This window comes from Callithrix jacchus, chromosome 15, assembly GCF_049354715.1.
Source record: "Callithrix jacchus isolate 240 chromosome 15, calJac240_pri, whole genome shotgun sequence".
NCBI lineage: Eukaryota > Metazoa > Chordata > Mammalia > Primates > Cebidae > Callithrix > Callithrix jacchus.
The window spans coordinates 16,094,634-16,114,905 of record NC_133516.1 but is presented as its reverse complement, the minus strand read 5'-3'; the positions used below and the strand labels follow the sequence as shown (position 1 = coordinate 16,114,905).

Genomic DNA, 20,272 nt, shown 5'->3' with positions numbered 1-20,272 from the left:
AGACCAATCCTTTCCTCGTTTCTCCAGTATTAAGTCACCCTGTGTGCTAGGTACCGTTGCCAGGCAGCAGTTAAGACAACGCGCTGAGGCAAAATAGGGAACTAAGGAAGAATGGGGGACCCCAAAGCCAACTTGGTGGCATCACACGCAGGAGTGGCGCAGAGGAGTAGGACTCCGGGGCGGGGCCGCCAGGGCCTGGGCGGGGCAGGGGCGGGGCCTGTCACTGGGGAAACCGCCGTCCTAGCAGCTGCGCGCGCAGTTTGAACCAATGCCCCTTGCGCGACAACGGCCTCAGAACGCCAGTTGTGGCCGACGTGTCTCGGAGACGCAGAGACGCCAAGGCCCCTGCGACCAGGTGGCTGCAGCTAGGCCGGAGGCGTCAGGACGACGGAGCGACTTCCGGTCGTTGGCGCGCAGGCCTGAGGGAGCTGGGCCCCCCTTTTCCGCCCGCGCCCCAGGCCCTTGCAGACCGGGATTCGCGTCCTGGAGTGAGAAGGAAGCAGTGCCCAGGCCGCCGGTAAGTAAAGGCCGGTTCTCACCTGCCGCCTGGGCCGGTCCGCCTAGAGAGCTGGCAGAGTGAGGGTCACGGGCCGGAAACCATGCCACAGCCCAAGCAGACTCTGACCGTAGTAGCTTTTTCTTTATTTGTATTTTTGAGACAGGGTCTCCCTCTGTCACCCAGGCTGGAGTGCAGTGGCGCGATCTCGGCTCACTGCAACCTGCGCCTCCCCGGTTCAAGCGATTCTCCCGCCTCAGCCTCCGGAGTAGCTGGGATTACAGGTGTGCGCCACCACACCCAGCTAATTGTTGTATTTCTGGTAAAGACGGTTTTCCCCATGTTGGTCAGACTGGTCTCGAACTCCTGACCTCAGATGATCTGCCCGCCTCGGCCTCCCAGAGTGCTGGGATTACAGGCATGAGCCAATGCCCCCGGCCTACGGTAGTGGCCTCTGAGGGCCACTCAGGCACCGCCTGTTTCTGGCGTGGAGAAGGGGGAAATTGACAAAGAAGCCTTAAAGGGATCCATGTTCAGGCCTGCCACCTTTGCAGACGTCAGTGTTGTCCCAACTAGTGTCCCTAGAATTACCCAGGATGTGAGCGGCATTGATTGATTCATCAGTGGTTTTCAGCAAAACAGGTGTCTTACCTACCTGCCTCGTCTGCTCATTGCCACTTTCCAAGGCGTTCTCACAGGCGCAAACACTTTCTCTTCCTCCATTAATTCCAATAGGCCAGATTTTGGGGTCTCCTTTAAGGTCCTGTGACCGGGTTGCAGTACGCGGGGGAGGTTCAGCTCCGAGATGGGCTTTGCCCGACGTGCTCAGGTGCTTGGGCTCTCTTCCACCCAAGAATGGATACGAGGCCCTGGCGCCGTGATATTGTTCAAGTAAATATCGGACCCCAAGAGCTTTTGCAGAAAAGCGATTTATTAGGCAGAGAGAGAAAGCCAGCTCCCACGCTGTCATGTGAGGGGATCCCAGAGAGGGAAATCCGCACAGGTGAGGGGCAGGGGGTATTTTTAATCTGAGAGTTATTCCCGCCGCATCCAAGATCTTGTCCCATGAGAGGAGTTCCTTCAAACTTCGCTGGAGTGATTGATCTCCGACTTGACATCGGATTGGCTGTGTTCCGCCCACGGTCCTACCATAGCTTTTCGCTGCCTTTTCTAAATAAAGGAAGCTCACCTGGGGAGTTCATCTTCTCTCGAACGGTAAAGCTAAAGACCTCTAAGCTCCCGGTTGGACACATCTCTGGGAAGTTCTAGCCTTTGAAACCACGCCCCTTGTGGACTCAGGAAGAGAAGTGAATGCATTCCCTCAGTCCCAGTTTCTCAAAAATAGCCCAAGGAATCTCTCCATTTCCTTGCCTTTTACATGTCTGGATTCCTCCAGAGACTTAAACCCTGACCAGAACCCCGGAGTAGATGGGATTACAGGTGCCCAGCACCACGTTCGGCCAATTTTTGTATTTTTAGTAGAGACGAGGTTTCACCATGTTGGCCATGGTTGGCCAGGCTTGAACTTCTGACCTCAGGTGATCTGCCTCTCTTGGCAGTGCTGGGATTGCAGGCATGAGTGATCACAACCAGCCGATTTTTCTTTTTCTTTTTTTTGGAGACAGAGTCTTACTCTATTGTCTAGGCTGGAGTGCAGCGGTGTAATCTCAACTCACTGCAACCTCTGCCTCCCAGGTCAAGTGATCCTCCTGCCTCAGCCTCTCAAGTAGCTGGGATATAGGCACATGCCACCACACCCAGCTAATTGACTTGTATTTTTAGTAGAGACAGAGTTTTGCTGTGTTGGCCAGGCTGGTCTCAAACTCCTGACCTCAGGTGATCCACTTGCCTTGGCCTCCCAAAGTACTGGGATTACAGGTGTGAGCCACCACACCTGGCCCTCTCATTTTTGAGAAAGAGGGTCATTCTGTTGCCCAGCTGGAGAGCATTGACTCAATCATGACTCACTGCAACCTCAACCTTCTGGGCTCAAGCCATCCTCTTGCCTCAGCCTCTCAATCACAGGCATGCCTCACCATGCCTATCTAATTTTTAATTTTTTTGTAGAGATGAGGGTTCACTATGAGAAACATACTCAGGCTTGTCTCAAACTGCTGAGCTGAAGCAATTCTTCTGCCTCCCAAAGTGTTAGGATTACAGATGTAAGCCACTGCACCCAGCCTAATGTCTCATTTTTAATTTAAAATATTTTATCAATCTTTATATTAATTACATGCTTAAATGAGATTTTAAATACATGAGATTAAATAAGATATATTTAAATTAATTTCACCTGTCCCTATTTACTTTTAACATGACTCCTAGAAAATTTTAAATTATAACTATATATGGGGCTCACGTTATATTTCTTTTGGAAAACACTTATAAATTATTGAGGGCTGGGTGTGGTGGCTCACACCTGTAATCCCAGCACTCTGGGAGGCCAAGGCAGGCAGATCACCTGAGGTCAGGAATTCAAGACCAGCCTGGCCAACATGGTGAAACCCCACTTCTACTAAATACAAAAATTAGCCGGACATGATGGCAGGCACCTGTAATCATGTGCCTCAGGAGGCTACTCAGGAGGCTGAGGCAGAAGAATCACTTGAATTTGGGAGGTGGAGGTTGCAGTGAACCAAGATCATGCCATTGCACTCCAGCCTGGGTGACAGCAAGACTCTGTCTCAAAAAAAATGTTTTAAGATATTGGAAACTTCTTATAATGTTCAGAAAAATTGCCTTCCCCACTCCCTCCAAACCTCACATTGACCCTTATTATCTCCTAGAAAATACCACTACTTACTCCTATCCTATGTGACCCATATCAAAAAACCTTACTAACCCAGCTCAACTCAAAGGCCTTGGCAGTTAAGGAACCATAGGCTAACTACAGATGGTCTAAGACTGCAGAATTATAGTCACTTTTAAGAGAAAGGCTCAAACTTCCCTCAGCTTTTGCATTAGAACCAATTCAGTTTCTGGCAGACCTAGCTCCACTGTTTCGGCTGTTTGATTGTCCAGTTGTGCATAAGTGAACTGTAAAGAAATCAAAGAGAAGGGAAGAGAGAAGTCATCAAGGAGGGTGGTCACCTCCCCAGCTTTCACTCCAAATTATATTGTTACAGACCCTGGTATTACAGCATCCTTGGCCTGACTTCTTTTTAACAGTCACACCACTTTAAAAAGTAATTAGCTGGGCTAGGTGCGGTGGCTCATGCCTGTAACCCAGCCCTTTGGGAGGCCAAGGCGGGTGGATCACAAGGTCAAGAGATCGAAATCATCCTGGTCAACATGGTGAAACCCCGTCTCTACTAAAAATACAAAAAATTAGCTGGGCATGGTGGCGCACGGCTGTAGTCCCAGCTACTCGGGAGGCCGAGGCAGGAGAATTGCCTGAACCCAGGAGGTGGAGGTTGCCGTGAGCCAAGATCGTGCCATTGCACTCCAGCCTGGGTAACAAGAGTGAAACTCCCTCTCAAAAAAAAAAAAAAAAAGGAATTAGCTTTAGTGAAGACATTGCCTGATGCTCTAGTCTGAAGTATTTACAGATTTATATCTGTAAATGTAAGCTCTCACTTGAGCAGTCTCCTTTAGTTATGAAATATAAAATGGGTGGACTCCAATATCTCAATCTTTAGTGTTTTGAATGGGTCTCAAAAGCAGTGTGATGAGAGATGTTAGCTGTGACTCAGTGTGTACTGGATGAGGTCCTAATCCAGGCCTCCCAGAGCCTCTAGTTCATGGGAAGAGTTCTTGCTCTGTTAGTTCACATGAGTGATCATTGTTCAAAAGAGGCTGGCATCTCTCTCTTGCTTCCTCTCTCGCCATGTGTCATGCCTGCTTCTCCTTCACCTTCTACCAAGAGTTACAGCATCAGAAGCCTAGGAGATGCTGATGCCATGTTTGTACAGCTTGCAAAACCATAAGCCAGATAAAACTCTATAAATTGCCCAGCCTCAGGTATTCCTTTACAGCAGTGCAAAATGGATTGACACACTTGGTTTATGTCTTCCTCTGGAAAGATACGGCTCTGTTTGTGAGCTACCTCATCCAGGAGTGTGCTTTGCCTACTCACTGCTGACCCATCTGTATTAGTCCGTTTTCATGCTGCTAATGAGGATATACCCAAGACTGGGCAATTTATAAAAGAAAGAGGTTTATTGGGCTTATAATTCCACATGGCTGGGGAGGCCTCACAATCATGGTGGAAGGCAAGCAGGAGCAACTCACATCTTATGTGGATGACAGCAGGCAAAGAGAGAGCTTGTGCAGGGAGACTCCTGATTTTAAAGCCATCAAAACTCATAAGACTTATTCACTATCACAGGAACAATGGGAAAGACCTGCACCCATGATTCAATTACCTCCCACCAGGTTCTTCCCATGACACATGGGAAGTGTGGGAGTTACAATTCAAGATGAGATTTGGGTGGGGACACAGCCAAACCATATCACTGTCCCATCATGAGGCTCAGTTTCAGCTGTGCTTCTGAACTGCTTTGCCTCAGGAGCCACAGTATTTGACAAAGCCTTAGAAGCTGGATCTCCACTCTGTGGACACCTGCAGGTGACTAAAATGAGATTACTCCATCAGGGTGGAAGGATCTACCATCATATAGCCATATAATTTCTTTAAAAATTAATAAAGCTTTCAGCGAAAAAGGCTTGGCAAGTTGAGTTGGGAAAGAATGTCTACCACTGGCTCAAATTACTGCCTTTCTGAGACTTCCCTTTCACCCAACACACAAAGGTCCATCTTATATGCAACAGCACCTTTCAGCCATGATCAAGTCAGCACTATGAGATAGGATCGAGGTGTGTGCACCACAGAATGCAAAATATTTGGGAATCCCTGGATGCATAACAGAGGCGGGAACTGTAAGTTGAAACTCCAGCATTCTTCTTGGCACTGAATAAGGCTTAGGTCTTGTCCCGATCTCTGGCTTTTGGTAGTGAAGCTATTTGGGCCTGTAGTTTTGTTACAAGATATTAAACTACAAATTCAACATCTTTCATAGACATGGAACTACTTGGATTATGCACTTACCTGAGCCTTGGTAGTATCCATCTCATAAGGAATTTTTTTTCTTTTTTTTGAGACGGAGTTTCGCTCTTGTTAGCCAGGCTGGAGTGCAATGGCGCGATCTCAGCTCACCGCAACCTCTGCCTTCTGGGTTCAGGCAGTTCTCCTGCCTCAGCCTCCTGAGTAGCTGGGATTACAGGCATGCGCCACCGTGCCCAGCTAATTTTTTGTATCTTTAGTAGAGACGGGGTTTCACCATGTTGACCAGGATGGTCTCGATATCTTGACTTCGTGATCCACCCACCTCGGCCTCCCAAAGTGCTGGGATTACAGGTGTGAGCCACCACACCCAGCCTCTCGTAAGGAATTTGTCCATTTCCTTACAAGACTTAGATGACTAAGTTGACTTTATGGGCATACAATAATTTGTGATATTGTTCTATCCATTTAATGTCCTGAGACCTGTAGCAGATGTTGGTAATTTGTTTCTTCTCTCTTTTTCATTGCAGATGTTGGTAATTTGTTTCTTCTCTCTTTTTCTTATCAGTCAGGCTAAAATAGTTTGGGCACTACTGACATTTTGGGCTGGATAATTCTGTTGTATGGTGCTTACCTGTGCATTGTAGGATGTTCAGCCACATCCCTGGCCTCCACCCACTAGAGCTAGCAGCACTCCTCCAGTGGACAACCAAAATATCTCCAGATATTGCCAAATGTCTCCTGAAAGGGCAGAATTGCCCTGGTTGCTTATCACTGCTTTAGACTACTTTATCTCTGTTACCATGCTTTCTATTTCAAACATTTTCATTTAATGTATATAATTTTTTTTCTCTGCTGAAATTCCTCTCTGGTCATTCATGTTGCTATTTCCATTAGAACCTTCAATATATATGATTAATATATTAATCAAATTTATTTTAAATTCCCTCTCAGTTCTAACGCTTAGGTTATCTGTGAGCATGGTTCTGTTGATTACTTCCCTTCTTCACAATGAGTTGTTTTTCTCTTTTTCATGCTCTTTTATAAATGCCAAGCATCTTGTGTAGGACAGTAAGTGTTAAGATAATCTATGCCCCAAAATAAGCATGCTTTTTCTGCTAGTTCAGTAATGCGGGGTGTTGAAACAGTCTACTCAGTAGTTAAGCTGGGTTTGGGTTATATTGGTCCATCTTCAGTATACCACCAGCTTCAATTTCCTCTAATATTACCTTATGCTTAGGCTGGAGTGCTGGAGGGATTTTCTCAATATTCTGTTTCTTTCTCAGCTTCTAGCCTTCCCAATGAACCCATACCACACAGGAGTCTCTCTCCTTGCTTTTGCCTTTCACTCTGCTTGTTACTTGATGATTGCTATCTTGGTAGAGGAGGCCAGAACGCTGTTGATCATCCTGGTCCAACCACAGTCTTGGGCAAGGAATGGTCTGGGCAGATTTTTTACCTTTTCCACATTAAGAGCTTACATCCCTCTATCAGTCTGTTTTCACACTGCAACAAAGAACTACCTGCTACTGGATAGTTTATAAAGGAAATAATTTAATTGACTCACAATTCCACATTGCTGGGAGGCCTCAGGAAACTCACAATCTGGCAGAAAGGGAAGCAAAGCACATTTTAGATGGTGGCAGGAAAGACAGAGAGTGAAGGGGCAGGTGCCACTTTTTTAAACCATCAGATCTCATGAGAACTCCCTCACTCTCACAGGAATAGCACTGGGGAAACCACCCCCATGATCCAATCACCTCCCATCAGGTCCCTCCCTCAACAGGTGGGGATTACAATTTGAGGTAAGATTTGGGTGGGGACACAAAGCCAGACCATATCATTCACCTAACAGATCTTTACCACCAAGGGAGGCTCTCTAGTCTCCTGCTTTGTCTTTTTCATCAGTACCCAGTAGAGATCATGGAAGAGAGACTGAAAATGGAAGCAAATTGTTTTTGTGTCAGGCTCCCAGGGGTTTTATACTCTCATGCTAGTCCACACTTGACCTTTAGCAATTCATTAACAATTTTAGCTGAATTCTTATCAGTGTATGAGGTACTTGATGTCTCTTCTTCCGTGCTCCTGTCCCTTTGCTCCTTTTCGAGGCCAGTCTTGCCTTGGATTTCAAGCTACTTGATTGGCCTGTGACCTTAGGTGGGGTGACCAGTTATTCCAATTTACCTGGATCTGAGGAATTTCCCAGGATATGGGAATTTTACTTCTAATATTGGGAAAGTCCAGTTGGTCTCCCTAACCTCAGTCCTCTAAGTTTCAGGAAAAATTCTTTTTTTTTCTTTTAATTGTACTTTAGATTCTGGAGTATATGTGCAGATCATGCAGGATTGTTGCACGGGTACATGCATGGCAAGGTGGCTTGCTGCCTTCATCCCCACATCACCTATATCTGGTATTTCTCCTCTCGTTATTCCTCCCAACCCCCCCACCGTCCATCCCCTAGCACCGCTCCCCAACTGACCTCAGTAAAATTATTTTGCAGTTTTTCTGGTTGTTGGCATAGGAGTGATGCTCTTTCTAGGTTTCTACATCCAAGGCAGAAGACAAATTACTGAAATATTTATGCATGTTGAATATGGACAAAAGTGGCTCTTGAGATAGTGAGAAACCATACGGGGAAACATCTGTTTCTTACAAAATCAGGGGTTCTTGTGAAGTCATCCTTAAAATAGAGAAGAAGCAAAATCGTTTCAGTATCTGCCATTCTTTTGTCTTTCAGCAGCAGATTTATCTAATTACCTAAATGAACTCTCATTGAAGAGGTGGGTCCACACCTATACCTTCTACACCTGTAGTCAGCATTCAACTAGCACCAGACTTAAATTACTCCCAGCAGCTGAGCATCTTTCATAGATTTTTGAGCAAAACTTTTCAAAAAAAAAAAAAATCTGTATTCTCTCTTGTCAAGGGAAGATGCTGAGTGTAGCAATAATCTTCGAACATTAATATTGGCCACTTTGGGTGAATAAGTACATGTGTATACACATGCATGTATAATCTTGCTATCAGCTGCCTGGGGGCGTACTTGGTTTATGTTGCCATGGGCAGTACCTCTGGTATAGTGTTCTTTTATTTCAGATACTGTGGAAATCAGGAGTGTTTGTGACCCCTACAACCATCACTAATGGGGTTATTTGGTAGGCAGCCTAAAGGAAATGTACTGTATCTGGTGTGACGATGAAAGCTTTATCATTTGCTCAATTACTCTTTTGAGCATCCTTGAGTATTCAAGAAGCATTTAACCTCTTGAGGAGCTTATAGTCTGTGCATGTGCTATCTTTCTATTAAATAGCCAAGATAGTGACATTAGTACCATAGAATCAACACAGAAATATTTAAACTGGGAACATTTATAATTTCAACAACTGTAGGCTTTATACAGCTGTAGATATAAAAATAACAACTAAGACCTGTATTGTGTTTATAATGTGCCAAGAATTGTCCTAAACATTTTACATTCATTACTACACTGAATCCTCACGTATATAAGCTTCATAACAACCCTATGATGTTATTATCCACACACTATAGATTAGAAAAATAAGGAACAACAGGACTAAGAAACGTGTTCAAGGTCACACTAATAGCAAGTGGTGACAGTGAGACTTGAGCCTATGCAGTTTGTTTCTAGAGTTTGTTTTTTTAATTATTTTTAGAAGGAGTCTTGCTCTGTCACCCAGGCTGGAGTACAGTGCCGCCATCTCGGCTCACTGCAACCTCCACCTCCCAGGTTCAAGCAATTCTCCTGCCTCAGCCTTCTAAGTAGCTGGAATTACAGGCACCTGCCACCATGCCCGGCTAATTTATATTTTTAATAGAGACAGGATTTCACCACGTTGGCCAGGCTGGTCTTGAACTCCTGACCTCAGGCAATCCGCCCGCCTTGGCCTCCCAAAGTGCTGGGATGACAGCTGTGAGCCACCGTGCCCGGCCCTCCAGAGTTCTTTTAACCACTGTTAACAGTGGTCAAAAATACAGAAGAGAAAAATATTTCAACTTGCAAGACAATGTAGAGAAAATCAGAGTTGTATATGTGGGGAAAAAAAGCCTGTAAATACCACTTTGATTTTAGGTTATATGCCAACCAAGGATGTACAGAAAACTGAAAGAGGACATGCTAAGGAAAAGAAGTTAGCAAGTGGTATGATGATGCCCTGGGCTCATAAGTCAACAAACAGCATGAATTATACAGGCAGTTGTACCCATTTGATGGAAATGTCATGTGATGCAGATGACTCAGTAACAGTAGAAGTACAAAAAAAAAAAAATGCAGGAAGAGCTCTACCTCTGCATATAAAATACTTGAGAACTTTCATTTCAAAATTAAAGATTACTCAGAAACCACTTGCCATACAGAAGAAATTTAGGATGAAAACTTTTATCAAATGATTGAGAATGTGTTAGGCCATTCTTACAGTGCTATAAGGAAATACCTGAGACTGGGTAAGTTTATAAAGAAGAGGTTTAATTGGCTTATGGTTCTACAGACTGTACAGGAAGCATAGCACTAGCATCTGTTCTACTTCTGAGGAGGCCTCAGGGTGCTTTTACTCATGGCAGAAGGTGAAGTGGGAGCAGGCATGTCACATGGCAAAAGCAAGAGTAACACTGCCTGATGAGAACTCACAGTCACCAAGGCAGCACCAAGCCACGAAGGATTCATTCCCACCACCCAAACACCTCCTACCAGGCCCACCTCCAACATTGGGGGTTACAATTCAATATAAGATTTGGGTGGGGACAAATATCCAAACTATTAGGTTGGTGCAAAAGTGATTTCAGTTTAATACATCAGAGAATAAAACCAATGAATGGAATGTATGAAGAACTTTGCTTTGAAGGTAATATCATGGATGTTATCAACTCATGTGAGGCAAAGTAGATTCACAAATGACTAGAATATCTCCCTAACTCCCAAACTGGTTCTTGTAAGAGGAAACATTGGAAAGTCAAGGCAGTCAACAAGAATATTCAAAGCATTTGGCAAGGGCTGTCTTGAAAGACTAAGATGCTTTGAGAGTTTTATGATTGGTTTTTCAAGCCAACTGATTATTATAACAGAGTACATTAAAACTATGTATGAGATGAAGTATTTTAGCCTAGCCCAAGGGAAATCACTAATATCTTCTCTATACCTACTGGGTGACCTAGATGACAAAATGCAGCTTTTATTAAGTGGCACTTATTTATGTGTGAGCCTGATATTCTCACAGACACACACACACAGGTTGGGGAGGGTTTAGTGGTGACCTGGGAGTAGGGAGAAATACTCAGATTGTGTTGAAAGATGTAAGGCAGAAATTTTATAAGTTGGTTTCTTTCTTTTTTTTTGAGATGTAGTCTCGCTTTGTCGCCCACCCAGGCTGGAGTGCAGTGGCATGATCTTGGCTCATTGCAACTTCTGTCTCCCGGATTCAAGCAGTTCTCTGCCTCAGCTTCCCAAGTAGCTGGGATTACAGGCATGTGCCACCTTACCCAACTAATTTTTGTATTTTTAGTAGAGACGGGGTTTCACCATCTTGGCCAGGCTGGTCATGAACTCCTGACCTCATGATCCACCTGCCTCAGCCTCCCAAAGTGCTGGGATTACAGGCATGAGCCATCGTGCCTGGCCAGGTTGGTTTCTTAAGGTTAACTTTATAGTCCAAAAGGTATAGAAAGTTGAGAATCCAGTACAGTTTACAGACATTAATGAAACAATATAGCATATTTTGTGCTTTACTGTGGCACATTTATCCTTAAAACAAGGTAAACAATCATTGAATAGAACAAGCTCAGCTAAATGTTGATAATTTAGAATTTTCTACTCAAAAGAACTGAGTGGAGATGTCATTTTAAAGAACGAACTGTGTGTTTAAGATATTGTTGTCAGCGAGGAGGAGAAGGAGCACTGCTCTCTAAGATCAGCTGTATTCCAAAGCCATGGTTATGCTTTTGTTTAAAAAATGATTATTACTTTCTAAATTGAAGTGATCCTAGGGAAGACTGGCCTTGAGGCTTGATGAAGGTTACATCGTGAGTAAAGGACACAGAGGACATTGGATTGACAGTGTTCAGTGTGTGTGTGGCTTTTCACATCTCCCCAAATCCTCCCAGGTTGTATATTTAGGCTGTTAAAACCTACTATTCTATCTGCTCAGGAAGGGAGCTTATCAAACCTCTTTAATCCTCAACTATATTATCTTGAAATTGCAGTGTATTAACTCACATGGTTGCAAAAACTGCCTTTCACTTGTCTGACCATCTGGATCTAACATTCGATATCCAGGGACGATCCTTGTTAAGCTATCATCACTGTCTTGCCACATCCTACAGTTGATATGATAATGATTAGGCATCGTAACATACAGTCATTTTGCAACAGTGGAAGGAGAAGACATTGTAAGGGATGTGTGCGTACAGCTCTATGCAAGCAAGAGGTATAATAGGGTCTGGCCAGGTGTTACCACATACATGGGGAGACATATCTGGATGTTGGATGCGTCATAATGTTTACAGGCATAACAAAACCTGACTTCATATGTTTTTGCCATAGCCTCAGTCATTAGCTTGCCACAGGGAGGCATTACCCACAGACCTTTCTGTGGGAACTATTTGGTTGTTCAGATACCTGTTGGTACATCACAAGGCATAGGCTGCTACTGACTACCTGCCAGAATTAGTAACTATAACAATTGTTATATGCCAGGCATACTGGCGCAAGCCTGTAGTCCCAGCTACTCAGGAGACTGAAATGGAAGGATCACCTGAGGCCAGGAATTTGAGGCTGCAGTGAGCTAGGATCATGATACTGTGCTTCAGCCTGGACAACAGAATGAGACCCTGTCTCAAAAAAGAGAGAAAGAAATGTGTGTTAAAAAAAAACTGTTGTAATGATTTCCTCACAGAATAAGGGGAGGAGGGCTTGTATAATAGCTATGTTGATACTGTCCATCCAAAAACTGGCAAATATTACTGTTTTTGAAGTTTTGGGAAGAATCTAATCCCCAAAAAGAGCATATTTTTCATAAACCCAAGAAACAGGTGTACACATCCCAGATTTTATTAATGTTGTTTGAGGATTTGTGAGTGGGAGTTCAATAGCAAGTACAAGCTTCACCGATCAGTTTAATATTATATATTTCATTTTTTTTGTCATTACCTCTCTTTCCTCAAAAAGACTTTCTGTATTTTCTCTTAAAGTTTTCACAAATTTAAGGCCAATTGATGAACATTACTTTCACCCATAGTTAAGGTTTCACTGAAAATAGTAGGATATTACTGTTACTAGTATACACTGGATTTTTTTTTTTTCTTCAGATTTTATTTGGAGAAAAGCAAGCATCTTTGACTCTTTGGAGTAGGAAATTCAGACTTGGAAAAGGTAGGATTTTCTTCCCCTTTCTTTAAATTTGTGGGGGAAAAGGGATAATTTAAAAAATTGGACACTTTGTTAAAATTTTAAGATACTTTCTTTTTAGTTTTATGGATATTTTTAAATTAGGGATGAAGGCTGTAGATAGTATATCTCTGAATTTTAAGCAGTGTTTTAAATATGGTTTTTAAAAACTTAGACTAAACTTTTCTTGTTTTAATTTTTAAAGCTATTTAATTTTGTGAACTAATTACATTTCAAAGTAAAGTGAAAAGAGCTGTCTTGGAACTTCACAAACTTTTACATTTTTGACTTTAGGCACTGATTATAAATGAAGATGGTGGGATGATGGTAGACAGGATTTATGCCATGGCATTTGAACTGTATGATCAATTGGGAAAGGGAAACCAGTTATCTCATTATGCATGAAAATATGCACTCATAGGCGAGTGTTGAACAATGAGAACATGGGGACACAGGGAGGGGAGCATCACACACTGGGGTCTGTTCGGAGGGTGTAGAGGAGGGACAGCAGGGGGTGGGGAGGTTGGGGAGGGATAACATGGGGAGAAATACCAAATATAGGTGATGGCGGGGCGGTGGAGGCAGCAAACCACATTGCCATGTATGTACCTATGCAATAATCCTGCATCATCTGCACATGTACCCTAGAACCTAAAGTACAATAAAAGTAAAAATTTTTAAAAAAGAAAATATGCACTAAGTGTAAATGTGTCATTTAACAATGACACCTGTGTAATCACTACCCAGACTAAGAAATAGAAAATTATCAGCATTCTAGAAAATATATGAATATTGTTTCTAAGTAACAGCCCTTTGCCTCCCTACAGGTGACCACTATCTTTACCTGTATACTAAAATTCTTTTTTTCGTACCAGTGGTTCTCAAAGTGTGGCCTGGCATCAGTGTTATCTGGGAATTTGTTGGAAATGCAAATTCTTGGGTCCATTCTCTGATCTATTATATTTATGTATATCTTTTTATGCGATGCATGTTTACATGGTAAAGTATAAAGCAATGATTCTCAAACTTTAGCATGTATCAGAATGACCTAGATGGCCTTTTAAAACACAGATACTGGGTCCTACCTAGAGTTTCTAATGATCTCTTTCTATTGCCTCTTTTAATTATTTATTCCAATTTTCTTATAGACTGGATACATTTGACCCTGCACTAGTCATTGCACTTGAAATGTCATTTTGTCGAATAATTGTCTGGCCTATAATTAAAATACTTTGCCCCAAAGAGCACTTGTATTTGCTTTTGTTGGGTACCTGCAGGTAGTACAAATTTGGGTTCACCTGTTCAAAGTTTGATATTTCCTAGTCAACTCAGAAGCGTCTCATCACTTTCAGATTATTACAATTCTTGTTTACCTTCACTCTGAGATTTTGGATCCCAGATTGTTGTAGGAGAAGGTCTCCTGTCAGACACCCCAACTTATATGAACCCAGGGTTTTGTTTTTGAGCTCCTTTGTACCCTGAAAGGCTGTCAAAATGAAGGTCCTAATGTTCTGGGATTAGCTAATGCTTTCAGTGAAAAAGTGGCTTCAGGCTTGTTTACTTCTCTTGATTCTTTGCTTCTCTTTACTTTTGGTCTGATAATTCCTTACTATTTTATAACCTCTTTGATGCTTTTTAAAAGATTATTTGAAATGTATTTTACCCGGTTTTTTTTAGTTGTTTTGTCTTCAGCTGGCAGACTGATCTAAATAACCTGGCCCACCATTACTAGAAATGGAAAATAAATTAATAACACACAGTATTTTTCAAAATACTGTGATTTTTCAAAACATTGAAAAGCAACAGATGGGCTGGGCATGGTGGCTCACGCCTGTAATCCCAACACTTTGGGAGGCCAAGGCAGGTGGATTGCCTGAGGTCAGGAGTTTGAAACCAGCCTGGCCAACATGGTGAAACCCTGTCTCTACTAAAAATAAATAAATAAATAAATAATTAGCCAGACATGGTGGCAGGCACCCATTATCCCAGCTACTTGGGAGACTGAGGCAGGAGAATTGCTTGGACCTGAGAGGCCAAGGTTACAGTTAGCTGAGATAGTGCCATTGCACTCCAGCCTGGGCAACAAGAGTGAAACTCTGTCTCCAAAATAAAAAAAAAAAAAGCAATTGTTGGAAACAAAAAGTTCTTTTTTTAGTCTACAACTTTAATCAGACATGGGACACGCAAGATGGTTTGGATACAAAAACTTTTTTGTTAAAAAAGAAGATTCCCAGAGTTCCATATTTAAAATCTTTAACCTTATGACCTTAAATAGTAATATAACCTTTAACCACTCCGGAGTGCTCTGATATTTACTCACTGGGTTCCATAAATGCTTCCCACAACTTCAGAAAGCCTCACAAAGTGCAGAGGTATGCTTAGTACAAGATCCACTTTACAATTTGTGATACTGATATCAAACACTAGGTGCTCAGTCTAGGTCCCATTGCTTGCTGCGCAAAAAGCAGCAAGTAATGCCAGGGAAGGCTTTATTATTTCACAGTTGAAGTCAACCAGAGAGACCAGAGCCAAACCTCAAATCCATCTCCCCTCTCCAACCAAAGTTAGGGATTTATATAGTGGGGAAGGAAAACAAGAGAGGCAAGGAAGATCAACAGGCAGCAGGTGGTCAAGTGGGGGATCTAAGATCTCACTGTAACCACATGCAGAAAGACAGTGATTAGGGATGGGTGAGGAAGAGGAAGTCATCAACAGCCAGCAAGTGCATTTCTATGTCTGCATGCAGTGATTCAGAAAGCCACAAGATGCAGGAACACTCCAGGTCTGAGCTACAAATAGAGGGTGCTTTTCACATCACATAGAGGCTTTCCAGCCATGGCACTTCCTAAGTTACAAGGCAAGCTACGGCCAACCACCATCCAACCCTTAGCTTATGATAACTTTTATTTAAAACAACATGTTGACCTTTAAACCAATATGACACCACCATTTATTATTATTTTCATACAACTTATCACTTAAAAATCAAAATACTGCTCTCACAAGTATAAAATTTCTTAGTATAAATTCCCATTTCTGATTATCAAATCCTACTTTTTGAAAAGATGTGGAGAGCCAGGACCACCATGAAGGCCACTCAGTTTAACCGCTTCGTTTTAGACATATCTTATTGCATCCCCTGTGTTTTGTTGTCTGGGATACAGGTATTCTCCTTATTTAGTAGCACATGCTCCTCCTTTCTTTCCAGCTAGACATAGGTTTAGACCACATTTATTGTGGCTACCATTTCTTTGGCATTACTTTTGCATGGCTGGTCACGTATAATAGCTGTATCACAAATTGCTGAAGTTGCCCAGTCAACTGAACTTTGGAGTTACATAACAAATTCTGTTTCTGAGCCTAATAAGAATTTTGAGGAACCATTTAGTGGCCCCAGTGGTCTAGTTATGCCCAAATAGCTGCCACTACTGTATTCCTCAGACAGCCATTGGTGTGCACATGACCCCTATATCCAGTAAGTAGAAGAATGAAGAGTGGGCCTATACGTTTTGCCAAAATTCAGAGTCCAATTTTTGATGTTCAATATAGATGTTAAAGAATGGGATCCTTATGAGCACCTCGATGTTACAAGCACTGGTGCCCATTCCCTTGAACTCTCAGAATCATCTAGATATGGTTGAAGATTACACTTAGGACAGCAAGGGGCAGGAAACGTATGTCTCAGCATTTAGTGGTAGATCATCTTTCTGGTGGCACCAGTTAAATGGCCAAGTATGATTGCATCAGATAGAGATTTAATAAATCTCACGAGCCTCATCTCCACATGTGCTTTATTTCTACTGCAGTAGGCCTTCCATTTATGATTACTTAATAAACTTTGCCTTTGCATGGGCTATCCAGGTTCTAGAATTTGCCCAGTTTTTTACATGGTACCATGATTTCTCATCTCTCAGTTTTCTGGAATGAAGTGTGTATCTCCAGTATGTGGGATCTGTATTTTACTGTATTTGCAGCCTCTAGACTAATTAGATAACTTAGCATATAGCCAGAGCTACACAGTTCCATATTTTCTTCAGAAAATTTAACTCCTACAAGTTCTATGAATCATCTGAGATGTCTAGGGCAATGAGTATAATCATTCCTTTTAAGATAAAACTGCCCTCATAACCATTACTATTGTACTAGAATGAGGACTACTGACTTGCTGGCTATAAGCTTATTTCCGTTGGTATTATAGCCAGTTCTTTCAGTTCTTTCACTGTCTTCAATACAGATAGCAATTATCTCTTTGAGTTTATTTTAAAAGTGTCCATGAGAGTTCTAGCTAAGAGCTGTGTGTCACTGGCATTGAACTTGCAGGAAATACCTGGTCAGAGCTCCTAGCCCAAAGTATCTCCAGAGGTGAGCACCCTATCTTCCTCTTCACTGGAAACTAATACCTGGAATAGTACAGTAAACTCTTTGGCCTATTGTAGTTTCTTATCTTACTATAGTAAATTTTTCTTAGAGAAGACTTTCAAATGAGATTGGCTTCAAGAACCCTAACCAGTACAACTAGGCTTCTCAAGGGAGAGGGTGTTAGACCCTGGCTTTGTTGGCAGCCCAGTCTAGTTCTTTCCCTGTGTTCTTCACAGCTTTTTTCTGAAGTGGTTGGAACCACTGGTAGAGATTGTATAGAAGGAACTGATGTACAAAGAGTAGAACAGGGTCAGCTAGATGCTTTTTATAGCTAGCTAAAGTCAGCAGGTGGTCAATTTAGGGTGGACTGTGATCAGTAGCTGAAGGTTCTTTGCTGCTAATGTATGGGAAGAAAATGAAAGGACTGGGCAGAATAGTAGTGTGCCTTCCCTGTGTTTATCACTCATGCAGCATTTCCAGGCCTATTTGTTATTCTCTTAGCCTGTAGACTTCTACAAGGATACCTGTGGCTTAGTTTCCAATGTTTTATATTTCATGAAACATTTGTATCTCAACCACACCCCACTCTATATCCCAACTTACTTGGCCACTCATCTGTTACTTGCACGTCAAGTCTACTGCTCCTGAGAGTTCCGAGTGGGAAGGTGTACAAATCTGGGGACACTGGCTTCCCAACTGGGCAGTTGCATCAGAAGTGTCTGAAGTTTGGATATTAGGGTTGAAAGGCAGACAATACAGTTAGCACTCTTACTTCTTCTGGTATTTCCTTACCATGACAGTTATGGGTTGCCCATCAATTTGGGCTTTTTTTCACCCTACTTTTCAGTACTTAGACTAATAGGTATTTCCATTGAGAACTTCCTTTTTCTCTTCTTTTAATTTCCCTCTGTTTTCTTTGGGTTATTTTGAGAGCTAAAATTAACAGATGTATCCTAAATTATTTTTTCCAAAATTGTTATAGGAAAGACTGCTATTATCTACTCTTCTATTCATTCTTCTTCCTTTTTCTTGAGCAGAAACTGATTTGCATGGGGTTGGGGGCACCGTGTGCTCAGCTAAAACACTACAGTGCTCATCCTTCATTACTGATAAGTGTGGCAGTGGAACACAGTTCTTGCCAATGAGGTGTAATCAAAGGTGTTGAGAGAGAGACCTAATAAAGCTCCTTAAAAGCCAGTAGCCCCATGCCATGTACTCTTTTGCCTTTCTTTCTTCCCCTTCCTCCTGCCTGCATGTTAGGGGAGATGCTGGACATAGAATAGATATCTCACAACAGTAAGGTGACCATGAGAGAGAAGCAAGATAATAACGTGGGTCACATCTGAAAAGACTGGGTTAGACACTACATGTGAACTCAGTCAGTCAGGAACCATGCTTTTTCCACACTACCACTATTCCCACCATCTTAGGATTAGGAAAACAATGCCTTTGTCATGACAGAGCCATACTGTTTGTATATTTCCAACACTGTAGTAGGACTTTACTGCCGTCATTTAATTACTCTCACAATCTGAGATGTAGACATTATTTTGTACCTGAATTATTAAAAATAACTACCTGTGTTTCTCTGCCCAGGTTGATATTCCTTAATTATGGAGGGCCCAGGATCTTTAAAAGGAAAGGTAGCATGCAATTTGAAATCAGTTCAGTAGATGGTAAGGTGGTCAATTTTGATAATTAGATAAGTTAGTATGCACAGCCAATGGCTTTTAAAATTGAAAGTACCATGAGGTAGTTTTACAGCGAATTACATGTTTTAAATGTATACATTTATATTTTAAGTTTCATGGGGATGAATTACTTGTTTTATAGATTTATATTTTCAGCCATATTTTCCTTTACTGTACTATTTGCTATACGAGAACACTGGGAAAGATTTAAGATCTCCAGATGTAAAGGGTTATTGAGAAAGAGTTGCCAAAAAAGGGTCACATATTAGTTAAATAAGTTGTGATTACAAAATAATATCTACAGTATCTCAATTTATAGAAAGACAATATTCTGCATGCACATCTATCTTAAGTGGAAGGCTAGTATAATACCAGGTGGCTAATACTGGGGCTTTTTCTAGCTAGATGAGATAATAGGTTTTTTTAGTGTTCTGTTGCTTTGGTTTTTCTATAATGAACTGGTATTACCTGTTCATTACTTCTTTAGAAGTTGGAAAAAAATTCCTCCTGATGGACATTTGACAAGAGAAACAGAAGTATGTTGCTGAGAAATGAGTAGCATCAAGTCAGGAACAGGAGGAACAAAGGGACTCCTGCCTTTGCTGCTGATCCACCAGAACAGCCATCAGACTCCTCAGCCTGCTGCTGGCTCATCAGCTGCGCCTGAGCTGGCTGTGGGATCCTGAGTGGTAATGGGCCCTCACTGTGACACCAAAGATCCTCTTTCTTGTCTTGTTATTTATTCACGTTACCTTATCCTATCCTATGTTAGTAATGTCTCTGTCTCTCTCTCTTTCTTCTCCATAGTGGTGTGGGGTTGACTGTTTCTCACCATGTCTTCTCACAAGACTTTCAGCATTAAGCGATTCCTGGCCAAGAAACAAAAGCAAAATCGTCCCATTCCCCACTGGATTCAGATGAAAACTGGTAATAAAATCAGGTACAACTCCAAAAGGAGACATTGGAGAAGAACCAAGCTGGGTCTATAAGGAATTGCACATGAGATGGCATGCATATTTATGCTGTATCAAGATCATGATCGTCTTACAATATCAGGCTGAAATGTCACCACTATCTGGACTGTTGCATGTTTTACTTGGAATATATCTTTCTCTTTGTGTATATGCTCTGTGCTAGTAAGGTGGATTCAGCAATAAATATATGAAAGCCTTTGTTTCAAAAATGTCTCTGTGACCTTTAAAAACTGTACCTTCATTTATTCAGTAAACATCAGGATCTGTGCTCTATGCCAAACCCCTGGGTAATGCTGAGGATAACTAGTGAGCCAAAGAGATCTTCAGCCTGTAGTGAGAGGGATAGATGCTAAT

The 20,272-nt window shown here is 42.2% G+C and overlaps 1 protein-coding gene across 6 annotated transcripts; it reads left to right on the top strand.

Moving 5' to 3' along the window:
- Window positions 1-257: 257 nt before the first annotated feature.
- Window positions 258-20,127, top strand: RPL39L (ribosomal protein L39 like). Of its 6 annotated transcripts, none has more exons than XR_013527197.1 (4): window positions 258-517; window positions 12,816-12,879; window positions 19,432-19,633; window positions 19,752-20,127. XR_013527197.1 is itself a non-coding variant. In XM_078350474.1 (4 exons), the coding sequence occupies exon 4, from the start codon at window positions 19,778-19,780 to the stop codon at window positions 19,931-19,933; it is 156 nt and encodes a 51-aa protein (XP_078206600.1). In that variant the 5' UTR covers window positions 302-517; window positions 12,816-12,879; window positions 19,432-19,633; window positions 19,752-19,777; the 3' UTR covers window positions 19,934-20,127. The 6 variants fall into 6 exon arrangements, 4 of the variants coding, with proteins under 4 accessions (XP_035130612.3, XP_078206600.1, XP_078206599.1 ...); XR_008476691.2 differs by lacking the exon at window positions 19,752-20,127 and adding an exon at window positions 18,850-18,929; XM_078350474.1 differs by having other exon boundaries at window positions 302-517.
- Window positions 20,128-20,272: the final 145 nt, after the last annotated feature.